Here is a 13,300-nt window from a genome sequence, read left to right as displayed (position 1 = left end):
CTGTTCTGGGGCATGCTTAAAGATAATCAAAGGCTCTTTTTTTAATTACATACATTAAACTTTATGCAATGATAACTGCACACCCACACTCTGCAAACCCACACTCGCTATTAGGTTAGAGGAGGTGTTCAAAGCAATGAGCAGGAATGTTTTTATTATTATTATTACAGTATTTATATACTGCTTTTGAACAAAGAAGTTCAGTTTACAAAGGCTGCAATCCTAACCACACTTTCTTGAGAGTAAGTCCCACTGAACAAAACAGAACTTACTTCTGAGTAGTCCTGGTTAGGATTGTGCCCAAAATCAGATAATTAAATGGCTTACGGTCCCAAAAGGGCTCACAATCTAAAAAGATGCAGAAGACACCAGCAACAACCACTAGAAAAAGACTCTGCTGGGGTGAAGAGGAAAGTTTCTCTCCCCTGCTAAATATAAGAGGAACACCACTTGAAATTTAAATTCAAAATACACTTACATCTTTGATGTTGTATTATCCCATGTTGAAAGATATGGTACTTTGGCTTTTATAACAGCAGTCACATGGACATAATGTTCAGTTTCATCCTTCTAGAAATATACTGTACAAGATAGAGGAATTCCTACCGGTGAACTGAGGACAGAGCAACTTTGGGCTGAGGCGGAGTCCAGTTTCTTGCAGAAGATGTTTCCACTGACCATTCTTTGCCCTCAGCTAATGTAGCCACCTACAAAAAAAAAAAAAAATTTACAGAGAACAATAAATACACCAAGTTGTATCCAAAGCTTCTTGGATAAGCACTGTATGTGTTATTGCAGAGTCAAGACTGACAACTGGTTCATGCAACTGGTTTCTGAAGCCAGTGCAAAAGGCCTTAGCAGCCACTTTGAAGGACTACTCCGGTGTAGAAGGCAGACCTGCCCTGACTTTCCAGTACAAGCAACCTTCTAATTCCAAGAGGAAATGTTAACCACTAGTTTATAAGATTTTTAAAACAAAGACAACACCAACAGCTATTAGCCACAACAGTTAAATTCAACTTATTCAGAAACAGTGTACCCCAAATAACATATGCTTGGGGAAAAAAACCATGGGCAAGAACTATACCTTCATGCCCTGCTTATAAGCTTCCCTGAAGCACATGTTTAGCCACAAGTGGAAAGAGATCACTGTACTAGATAGACTTTTGGCTGCATCCATGTTGGCAACCTTCAGTCTCGAAAGACTATGGTATCCAGGAGGGTCCTATTAATCTATTCCTAACCACTGAAAATCAGACCCATTAAGAAGGCTTTAATAACAGTATTGGAAGATGCCATGGCTTGAATGAATTCCAAGCAGAGACTAACAGCTCAATCCTATGCATGTCTACTCAGATGTCCCAGTATAGTCAATAGGGCTTATTCCCAGGTAAGTGTGGCTAGGACTACAGCTTTAATCTGAAAACTGTAGAACTGCCATCGTGAATGCTTCTCAGCCATACAGATTTGGCAAATGGAATACAATTGCACTGTTACAATAGCAAAAATGAAATAAGCCCAGACAATCCATCAATTATGCTCTTCTATTACTTCTGTAAAGAGACTAAAAATAAAAACAAACCAACACTTCAAACAGCAGTAATCCCCCTGTTCCAAAGCTCTGCATCTCTCATTTTTCAGAAGTCAAACACTATCAAAAGCAAAAGTGTAGGCAGAAATTAATTTGTACTCTAAGATTTTCCTTCATTCATCTCAGAACTAACTGATTAATATTCACAGAATATAAGTACAATCAGTAACTAAAGCAATGTTCAGTCTTTTAGTTATCGGGTGTCAAGGATATTGAAGTGATCATTTAATGAGATTTACCTTATCTCGAAAGAGTGCTGCAGCCTTGCTATTGTACTTTTCTTGTAGTGACCAGCAAGGATCATAATCTTCTTGAGATTCTAAGAACTCCCGAAACTTGTAATTCCCACCAGCCTTCATCTTCTCCAGTTCAATATCCTTCCATTTATCCATTGTGACAGAACGCACAAAACTGAAAACCAAAACACGATAGCAACCACTTCCCATTATGTCAATACCTTGGTGCAATTAAATTGCTTGACAGACGTATCAGCCACAAGAAAACTCCCAAGTACCCGAGATGTGACAGAAATGAAATCAGAGTACCACAGAACTCATTCAGAGTTCTGGCTCTTAACTGATAAAGTATTTTTATTTTATTTTTCACATTTTTATACCGTCCTTCCTCCAAAGAGCTCAGGCGGTCTACACAGCTGCTCCCCTCCTTTTGTCCTCACAACAACCCTGGGAGGTAGGTGAGGCTGAGAGAAAGTGACTGGATCTCTCTGAAGCTAAAGCTGTACGGTATTTTTAAAGCAAAATTCTAAATATTCCATATTGCTTATATAAAGTTAAGCATTTTCCAGAACCTCTGCAATGTTAGGCTATTATAATTTTCTTCATGCCAAGATACTACCATTTACTCCCCCTCTTGGGATTATAAATATGAAGACTTATTGGTCTTAATGTCACATTATTGTTCGTGATATTCATATCTGGGGGTCTCAAACTCTGGTCTATCAAGAGATTTTATTTAGTGTCACCATCGCTGAAATGCATTACTCAATGACTAACCTGAGATGAACACCCAAGCCTCTGTGTTTTCCTGAGCATTCGAGGCAGATCCAAATTCCATAGGTCACACTGACCCACTGAGGATTAAATGCACCACATTCAAAACAAACCTAAAATAAGAGGGGTGGGGGGAAGAGTCTGTCATTAGTTTTCAGCAACTGGTCATACATTTGTCAATCACAATGGTCCTCAATAAACCAGATGTATAAGGAGATAGTGCTGATATGGGGGAACTCTACAGGTGCAATGATCCATACCCCTCGCCCAGGGTGACCAGACATTCTCTTTCTCAGCCACACGTCCTGGAAAAAAGTTAAATGTCCTCCTTTTTTAAATGTAAGCGGCCCCTGCAGGCAGCACATAATCCTTTTGTAATTAATAAATTATATGTAATATAATTCTAAATTTAATAAGTAATAGTGTTTAAACTAACCACATGAAATCTATATATGAGTATGAGTGTTTTTAGCTTTTATTTTGTTATGTTCTACATTTTTCTTGGATGTCTACATTTTGGGGTGCCTTGTCCTCTTCTGCAGGTATGACATCTGGTCACTGTGTCCCCGCTCCATTACCTTCAGTTTTCTTTATTAACCATCCAAAATGCTTCTTGCTTTTACAGACCCTATAAGAGCAAAGTGATAGCCAGGCCTCCATACTAGGTGGAAACAGTCTGAATGTTAACAGGAAGCAGGACAGATACTGGATCCACAAATATGTCAGGGATACAGCTGTACTGCATGGAAGTAATCAGAAACGTAAATTCTACAAAGCTTTCAAGAAACCATTTTGTAAGCAGGATTAGAATCTATTAACATGATTATTCCTCTCCCTTGGATAACTCATCCAAAACAGACATTTTGCACACAGATTGCGTTCCAGAAATCACTGCACAAGTATGAAGTTTTGTAACAGTATGCCCCAGTTGTCCAAGCTGTGGGCATCCTTCACATGTGGGCATCTATGAGATATGAACTTTCTGCAGGAAAAAGACATTCAGTTTGGTCAGTATGACAATACTTTGTAATGGTAAGTCTAGAGAAAGCCTGCGTGGCAAATCTCCATGCTAACACAAAGGCAATTGTAACACAAGCTGTCAGTGATTCACTGTGGCTTAATCATATGTTCCTAAGAGGATACACTGAACTGCTTACATTGTTCTCTTCTTGCACTCTCACTTCTTTAAGAACCTTCCTTGTTCTTGGGCTTGCCATGGTCCTGAAAGAAGGGGAGAAAAATAATAAAAACCAGGTATCAACTTGCAACCTGCGGCCTGGTGCAGATGTTGAAATTGGTTCCCTACAAATCATGGTGAGTAAATGGAGAGACAACCAGGGAATACACACACCTTCAGCCTCGCTTCTCTGGAATGATTTTCCCCTTTCCTTTTTGGTGTTAAACCATGGTTTGTTTCTGCACATACATCAAAGTTAACCAATATAAGGTGATCTCAAAACAACAAGTTGAAATGGAATTGAAAAAAAGAGTTTTGAAAAATTCATTAACTTTAAAACACAGGTAATGCTAAACTATGGTTGGAGCCAATGGAATGAGAAAGAGGGCCTGTCCCTGATGCTGAATCTTGATCTGCAAACCATGATTTGTCTGCCCATCAAAATATAGTTTTGCATCAAAAATGTTCTAGAACTGGGAAACATAATCCTAATTAATAGTTTCCAAGCCAACATGGTTACTGGGAAATGAGCCATTTTTGTACTGTCGTTCCTATTTCTAAAAGAACAAACTTTTGATTTACCACCCACCATTTTGAAAGCCAGAATAATTTGAAGCTTTAGTTAGCACCTATCTATAACCATCAACTTTTTCCAGTCATCTTATACTTCTACCACCAAAGTTTAGGTGCTGCGCTAACCACAGTCACCTTTTGTTTAAAATGCAATAGTGACAAGCACTGCTGCAGAAGAACCATTAGACAAAACCAGGGACTAATGTTCGGTCACAGATCTGCCAGTGTAATGCATGAGGAAAGCTAGAGTTGCACACTGTCATTGAACAAGACAAGGTTATTTCTTTAGAGGTTTAACTGCCTTTCATGCAGAGTTTAGCAGACATTCCTTTTGACTGTTGCAGAAAATGCCATCCCACCAGAGACGAAACATGGGAAACCTCCACCACCAACTGGGTGTTACAAAGATATCACAGGGCAGAGGGGCACAGGAGAAAGACACCTTATTCTATTTGTCCTCCATTACCCACTCAACACCATTTCTTTGCAGTCCCTATTTGGAGGGAGGAGTGTTGTTGGGATCAGAACCATCCTGAGGACACATCAGTCAATCCTCTGCTGTATTTTCTGAATCTACCAACCTTGCTTTGGTCCTACAAACCACTTGTAGGACCAAAGCAAGGCCACTCACTGCAGACCACTTGCAACCACCCAGACTGTGTCTAAGGTTACTGAGGGCTTATAAAAAATGTGAAGGGGTTCCTTCAACCTCTTCTATTTTTCTGCCAAGGGAAGATACCCCCAATACGGCAGATGCTCCCCCAGTCAATCTTATATCCTTAGCAATCACATACAGACTGAGGTTTAAGGGGATAATACTTTGCATTCACCTAGATATTAGAATGTTTGAGATACTTCACATACACAATACTGTTACAAACCCTACAACCACCTTGAATGGCAAATCAGGCTTATCCCCCTATTAGGGCAGGGAAAAAGAAAGGAGCTTGTGAGCAGGAACTCCTTCCCTGAGCCACCCAGCAAGTACACGGCATAAGAGAATCAGGAGTTTCTTGAGTCATAGCTCTGCATCCTACCTATTAGATTACACCAGCTTATAGTGGCCCAACCTAAAGTTTGGGATTTGAAGCTTATTAAAAGCTTTATTTCTCCTGTTCTGAAATAAGTCTCTATGCTAATAACAAGTCAACACACATTTTTCCCCCAAAAAGATCCTCCATCAACAGAATAATTGCCCCAATGCCACCTTCATCTGGGACTATGACCCAGAAACACCAGCTGCCCTATGAGGAGGAAGGGGAGAAGGAACAGAAACTTTTTTTTTGCCACATTGGTATTTGTAGATTTTAACTGATGTGAGCTGCTTTAGGAGCATCTTCGGAGGCTGAAAGGTGGGGTAAAATCATGATAAATAAAGATGCTTCAGCCAGGCAGCAATGATACAGTATTAATGTCCTGCCTCACAGTTATAGCTTGAGGAATAAAAGATTTTAGATTTGCCCTGTTTATTGGTTGGCAACCTTCAGTCTCGAAAGACTATGGTATAAGCCTACAGCACCCGGTATTCCCAGGCAGTCTCCTATCCAAGTACTAACCAGGCCTGATCCTGCTTAGCTTCCGAGATCAGACGAGATCGGGCACCAGTGCAACGCAGTTTTTAAAATCCCAGCTTATTACACCAAACAGTGGTCTTTCTCACAGGCAATAAAACAAGAATTCTTATGTTTTCCAATATTACATTCCCCCCACCCTGAGCAAGTAAAATTTAGAAGTTATAGTTCTTTGCTAGTTTACTGTGTTCAATAAAGTCGCACAAGTTAAACCTATTTGCAATCTGGTGCCTTTTGTTGGGGTGTGTGAGCGTAAATAGAATGCTAAATGCAAGGAGGTGGCAGCAAGATGCAAGTATCCTGTGGTCAATATATTATGTGGTCAATATCACACAATATATATGTGTGACCTTATATTGCCTAGTTCAGGGGTGTCAAACGTAAGGCGTGTGGGCCGGATGTGGCCTCCAGAAGCTCATTATTTGGCCTCCCATTACCAACAACTGCTCTCAGTTGTTGAGCTGCCCACTACTGAAAGGGCAGCCTGCGTGATAATAGGGCTCCCCCGTATCTTGAAAATATGATCAAGATTTGCTTATTTCTGTCATTTGCAGCTAATGAGTTCCTAAGTGAGAAGAAAGTGTTTATTTCTGTTCATGACCTGCTTAATGACATTACTTCCTGCTTAATGACATCACTTCTGAGCCTCAGCAGCCATCATGAATGCCATTTGGCCCGCTGTATGAAACAAGTTTGACGCCCCTGGCCTAGTCCAAGTTCATGGGTCATTCACTGGATTATCACATCTCTTTGCCTTGCAGCTGCTACTGTGAGCTGACTTTTAATAAGAACCCCAGGGTTCAGTTCTCTCCTAGGTGTTTCTACAGACAGCCACCCTCTGCCTAGTCTGTGTAGTCTGGGATGGTGATAGGCAGCAAATACAGACTTACAAGATTCTTTCCCGTTCAGCTTCTGATCTAGTAAAGCGAAAGCAGGAAGGGATATATGCACACTAATTCTAGGCACTGCTCTCCTTGGTCTGCCTGACTTCTCCTGGGATTCACTTCCCTTCCCCCAACATCAGTAGTTAAGAGTAATATCACATTTCTGAAGACTGCTAAATGCTACAACATGATGCTACAATGCTGTTATATTACTGTTGCACAGCACAGAATGAGATTCCCTCAATCAAGCACATGAACGAGACAAGTTACAATAAAGTATGGCCCTTTGGTCTCTGAACAGTTTTTAGCAGGAGCAGCTCCTTCAAAACTAACTGATTTCCAAATAGAAATGACTACTAAAGCAACAAGACAACACACACATTTGTTAAGTCTTTAAGGGCACAATCCTAACCCATTTTCCAGCACCGACATAAGGGCAATGCAGCTCCAAGGTAAGGGAACAAACATTCCCTTACTCTGAGGAGGTCTCCGTGACTACCACCCAAGTGCAGGATGCAGCACATGCCCCATTGGCACAGCTATGCCAGTGCTAGAAAGTTGGTTAAGATTTGGGCCTTAATGTGCTACATACAATAAACCAAGACCTCAACACCTCACAGGTCTCAAGAAGCAACAGAATTGAAGCCTGTTCAAAGGGTAGCAAGCAAATGAAAGTCTCACCCACATCCACTTTCCCAGAAGGAAGACACGAATTCAAGGGACACCTGGTGCACTGTTACAGCTACAGCACCACAGCAACAATATATCTCAAACTGTAGGCACAAAACATTTTGCTTGAAGGCATATTTATAGAAGCACATTAAGGCTGCAAAGTTACCCACAATTCCCTGAGAGTAAGCCCCACTGAACAAAATAGGACTTACTTCTGAGTAGACCTGGTTAGGATTGTGCCCTAAGTCATATTGGACTGGCCAGCCCTTTGGACCCACTTAGCCCAGGACTGTCTTATCTGAGAGGCAGAGGCTCTCCACAGGCTTTCACAGTAACTGCTAGCCAGGAACCAGAGATTACGTGGGTCAATACAGCACAAGGCCTCCCCACTTTAAGATACATAGTAGGAAATGAATCCAACATGGTGCATTTTTCCAAGAATTTTTCCAGGCACACTCCTACTGATTTCACAGTACACTAGTATGCATAGGCATTCACTTTACCAGGGAGGGGCTGTATCTTTGTGGTTTACCTGCTTTGGTCCCAGGTTCAATCACTGGCCTTCCTGGTAGGGCTGGAAAAGACTCCAGTCTGAAAACATGGAAAACACACACAATACTAAGCTAGGGAGAACAAAAGTCAGACTATAAGACAACTTGATATCTGGTCACTGCTCCACAGTGATCAGCCTATTCTCATAACCCAAAATACTCCGGAGGCCAGGGCTCCATAACTATTACAGACCACAAGACACAAGGTTAAGCAGAGCCAAAAACAAGCAACAAGAGCACCTCTGCAGTGTGAAAAGGGTTCTGCACAAATTCAGTTTGTTGAATTCCCTCTGCAGCACAACCAATACTTGTTCAAATGGGGCAGAACTAACATCTCCTATTCAATACCCATTAATATAATGCAGCCAATGCACAGCACTTGTGATCAGATGTTGGGATAGTTTGACTCTTAGAACTAAAACATTCAACAGTTATAATAATTGCAGTCTGATCCTGGTTTGTGAATTAACTGCAGTTAGCAGAAACCCTAGATATCAAAATTTGGATACTAAGGAAACTGTCCTTGGTCCTAAACTGAAAGAAGATGCTTGCAGCCCCATATCCTCAAGCCCACAAGAGAAGGGAATGTGCAAATCTGAGGCCCTGTTCTGCTCATAACCCCTGCTAACTGGCACCTTTTAAGTGGTGGTTCTCTTACATTTAGCAAGGGGAGAGCAACTGCCTCCAATCATCGCCAGGACAGGATCTTTTTCAGGGGCCATTTGCTGATGTCTTTTTGAATGCTTTTGTATGTTGTAAGCCCCCTGGAATCAATTTATGCTGTCAACTGCTTTGTGAACTTTTCTGCTGAAAAGCAATATATAAAAATATTTTTAATACTAGAATTAAACTGTTTTGCATTAAGCATATATATGGCCAAAGGGTCCCACATTTCTAAACCTGGTACTTCCAAAAGTAGCCAGTAATTCATTTTAGGCCATGAATTTCAGAACAGTCTTTGCTTTGGAAAAGTTGAGCCAAATCTTTATTTATTATTATTATTATTAACAGTATTTATATACCACTTTTCAACTAAAGTTCACAAAGTGGTTTACAGAGAAAAATCAAATAACTAAATGGCTCCCTGTCCCCAAAAGGGCTCACAATCTAAAAAGATGCAAAAGAATACCAGCAGACAGCCACTAGAACAGACAGTGCTGGGGTGAGGTGGGCCAGTTACTCTCCCCCTGCTAAAAAAAGGAACACCCACTTGAAAAAGTGCCTCTTACCCAATTAGCAGGGGTTAGAATAGAATAGGCACAGGAATAGTTCATAGCTGTTTGCAATGACACGAGTACTTAGGGTCCAGCCCTATACAACTTTCCAGCACCAATGCAGTCACAATGCAGCCCCAAGGTAAGAGACCAAATGTTCCCTTACCTTGAGGGGGCCTCTGTGACTGCCCCACCACTATAGGATGCAGCACACACCCTACTGACATGACTGCATAGACTCTGGAAAGCTGGATATGACTGGGCCTTTGGGGAATCTTATCCACAAAGTATAGAAGTATTCTATAAAAGTTTTCTACAAAGGAGCAATTACTAAGCAGACAGAGAAATACCAGACATGGTTAGGTGGAGCCCTTGACTCGATGCAACCCCATCATATATTTAAAGCTAGTTCTGGAGTTCCATGTTTCAGACACTTAAAAAAAAAAAAAGATTGGTGAGAAGTGGGTCACACCTCTTCCCATGCATCCAGTGTCTCCATAAAACTCTTATGGACTACCAACACCTAAGCAATACTCCAGAACACTGGAACAGTTCTTTATGTGGGGGTGCAGGTCTTGCTTCTTCAGAAAACCAAGAAGCCAGGGGAAAGTAACTTAGCACTTATGCTGCTTCTGAGTGCTGGAAATGGTCTTCGAAGAAAAAATGGAATCTAGTGAATGACTTGCCTCTCAATAGTTTTTACAGAACACAGTACAAAGATATACATCCAGGTAACCAGAGACAGAAGAGTTTGCTAAAGGGAAATACAATTTATTTTCCTCTTTCAAATTATCAATATACCATACACATCTAATAAAAATAAGTGGGGTAACACAAACTTATGCACCTTTTCATGGGCTAGTAAATCTGAAAATATTTGCAAGGCTAATATATAGCCTTTTATACCAGCACAATGTGTACTGCTCAGAGCTGCAGAGGAGAAAGAAGATACTTGAACAATGAAAGTGAGACTCAAAGAATCCCTGAAGTTCGATTACCTGGGCTTACATAAATTGGATGCTGGTGCTTAGAACATAATTCTTTTCAAACCAACTCAAGAAATTTGGCCTTGGGGGGGAAAGGGCACCTCTGAATCAAGACACTCAAAGCATTCCTCCCCTGAACCCTTACCTTACTTAAATAGAGTGAGAGATTTCCTCAATATACAAACACACACACAGGTATGTTGATAGAGAAAAAAGAATCCATTGACATATCAAAGCATTAGTTAAATTAATGGGGGGGGGGGCACAAACCTGCTCTGAAATGCTGGTATGGAAGACCCAACACAACATCTTGAAATTTCAGCAAGCAAGGGATAACCCTAGCAGAAGTACAAACTACACATTAAGAGTCTTGTACCCTTAAAGACCAACCAAGTTACCACAGAACAAGCTTTTGTGGATTCATCTTCCTAATCAGAGAAACCACCAAGCAAAACACAAGTAATTAAATCTAATACATGAACATATGAGCATATGAAGCTGCTTTATACCAAGTCAGACCTGTGGTCTATCTAGTTCAGTACTGCCTACACCAGTGTTTTCAACCAGTGTACCATGAATGATCTGCAGATGTGCCACAGGTGTTTGGGGTGGGTTATATATTAGTAAGGCCATTGTAAGAGTATATGAGGACACAGGTCCTCACCGACAGTGAGGTGTGCAGGGCCCAAGAGAGGGAGTAATTTGTACCTGGGCCCAAGGCCAAAAAGGGGGCCCAGGAATTTCCTAGGATCTTATATTTTCCTATTTCACCTGGATTTGCTGCCCAGCACCCATGCCCACGTGGGCGGCTGCTGCTACCAAAAGCCATATGTGCTGGGCCAAAGAATGCATACATGACACTCCTTAAAACAGTGTCAAATCTGGGAGGAAACTGGCCTGCTACGGATGCTCTTTGGCATGTGGATCTGCTAATCATGAAGGAGTGTACTGGAAATCAGGGACATAACTGTTGGGCTACAGCTGCTGCAGAAGTAAGTTCTGGTGCAGACCAGGGCACTTTCCATTCTAGTGTGAGACTAAATACCTGATGCTACTTCTCTACAATGATTTCTATATTTAAAAGACTTTAGAAAGACTTATGAGTGTGTCTGGTTTTCCATATTACTGTACCTAGCTGCTGATGCTACACAGGCAAGTAGACCTGGGCTCTGCATTGGGAGGCCCAGAAGACCTGGGCTCCAAAGACTTCTTCAGCTATTGCCACCCTCCCCCTGCTCTGTTCTGCCCCCTCCCCACCCCTGTTCTACCCACCCTTGTCACCATCCTTCCCCCACCCACTCTGTTTCAATCCCTCCCCTCTGCCTTTGGGAAAGGGTCCAAAAGAAACCTTGTGCCCCCTAATAAAATTCATTCTGGAGGCCCTGGTGGTTCGTCTTGTCAAATGTCCAATAAAACTGAGAGTGTGTCTTGACAACTTTAGCACCTTGTCAGTATGCCATGAAGTGGAAAAGGCTGAAAACCGCCAGCCTAAACACTGATTGACTGGCAGCAGCTTTCCAAGGTTACAAGGAAAGGGGTTCTTTGCCAAACCTTCCTGGAGATGCTGCCCCTGAACTTAACCTGGGACTTTGTGACGTGCAAAGAGCCTGCTCTGCTGCCACTGAACATAAGAAGAGCCTCCTTGCTGGATCAGGCCCATGGCCCATCTAGTCCAGCTTCCTGCGTCCCAGAGCAGCCCACCAGATGCCTCAGGATGCACACAAGACAAGAGAGCTGCACCTCGGTGCCCTCCCTTGCACCTGGCATTCTGAGGTCTCCTACCTCCAAAATCAGGTCACTGCATGTACCCACCATGGCTTGTAACCTGTGATGAACTTTTCCTCCAGAAATTGGTCCAATCCACTTCTAGAGGTAACCAGGCCAGATGGTATCACCACATCCTGTGGCAAGGAGTTCCACAGAGTAATGACAGTCCAGGTAAAGAAATCCTGTGGCAGGGAGTTCCACAGACTAACCACATGCTGGGTAAAGAAACGCTGCCCTGTGCCTATCCTGACTCGATTTGAGCAGCTGTCCCTGGGTGCTGGTGTTGTGAGGGGGAGAGGGGATCCTTCTGTCCATCCCAAGGCGTGCAGTTAGGTGCCATCCCGCATCCTGTGGCAGGGAGTTCCACAGAGTAACGACAGGCTGGGCGAAGAAATCCTGTGGCAGGAAGTTCCACAGAGTAATGGCCAGCTGGGTAAACCAAGAGCAAAGCAGCCTGAGCCTACTGCCCTCCCCCATGGCTCAGCACCAGGGTGGGGGCCTGGTCTCCCCCCGTGCTCCTGCCCGAAGGTGCCGGTGGGGGAGGGGCCTGACTGGGGGCTCGCGCTCCCCCCACCCCCACTCGCCTCCCCCCTCAGCGCGGACCCGCCCGGCGCGCAGCACCTGATTCTGAGAGCGCGTCGAGCCGGTAGCCGCTCTCCCTCGGGCAGCCTCTCAGCCGGCGCCGGCACTCGCTCACCTTCCTCCTACTGCGCAGGCGCCGCTTCAGCCGGCTACGTTGCCGCTTCGCAAAGGATCCTGGGTAGTGCGGGGAGGAGGAGGAGCAGGATTCCACCAGCTGGGTCGAAGGGAGCCTGTGCACATGCACGGAGCTGCTGACGTGTCCTCAAGCGCGCTGCCGCATCCACCGCCCCCTCCCGTCCGTATGCAAATGAGCTCCCTAAAGCCCCGCCCCTTCCATTGGCAGCACCGCTGCTGATCCCTCCCTCCCACTCCAGAAAGCATTGCAAGCGGGGGAATCACAGCCCAATCCTGTGCATGCCTACTCGGAAGTAAGTCCCATTAGAGTCAATGGGGCTTACTCCCAGGAAAGCGTGGATGGGACTGGGCTCTTCACCTGTTAAAATTCTTATTCAAGCTTGATTAATATCAATTAATCTATCAATTATTAATCAATTTATATTGATTAATAATTAATAGATTATTAATTAATACAATTAATGAATTAAATATTAATCAATATAATTATCAATTAACAAATAATTGATTAAGGTTAAATTAATAATAATTGCTAATTATTTAATTATTTTAGGTGATTATAGTTGATTACTATTAATTATTTAATT

At 42.9% G+C, this 13,300-nt stretch overlaps 1 protein-coding gene across 4 annotated transcripts in view; it reads right to left on the bottom strand.

Annotated features, from left to right (window-relative positions):
- ARFGAP1 (ADP ribosylation factor GTPase activating protein 1) overlaps positions 1-12,703 on the bottom strand; it is a 33,962-nt gene extending 21,259 nt beyond the window's left edge. For 3 of the 4 annotated variants that reach the window (XM_066625601.1, XM_066625604.1, XM_066625603.1), the window contains exons 1-6: positions 12,618-12,703; positions 8,011-8,069; positions 3,759-3,822; positions 2,605-2,714; positions 1,831-2,002; positions 607-707 (exon numbers count right to left, since the gene is read on the bottom strand). In XM_066625601.1, the coding sequence (XP_066481698.1) occupies positions 607-707; positions 1,831-2,002; positions 2,605-2,714; positions 3,759-3,818 (443 nt within the window). In that variant the 5' untranslated portion in view covers positions 3,819-3,822; positions 8,011-8,069; positions 12,618-12,703. The remainder of the gene's footprint in view (positions 1-606; positions 708-1,830; positions 2,003-2,604; positions 2,715-3,758; positions 3,823-8,010; positions 8,070-12,617) is intronic. The other variant, XM_066625602.1, reaches the window with a different exon arrangement.
- Between the last annotated feature and the right edge of the window lie 597 nt (positions 12,704-13,300).

The sequence above is a fragment of the Tiliqua scincoides genome, chromosome 4 (assembly GCF_035046505.1).
Source record: "Tiliqua scincoides isolate rTilSci1 chromosome 4, rTilSci1.hap2, whole genome shotgun sequence".
NCBI lineage: Eukaryota > Metazoa > Chordata > Lepidosauria > Squamata > Scincidae > Tiliqua > Tiliqua scincoides.
Note: the sequence above shows the minus strand (reverse complement) of the source record. Positions and strands in the feature narration are given on the sequence as shown.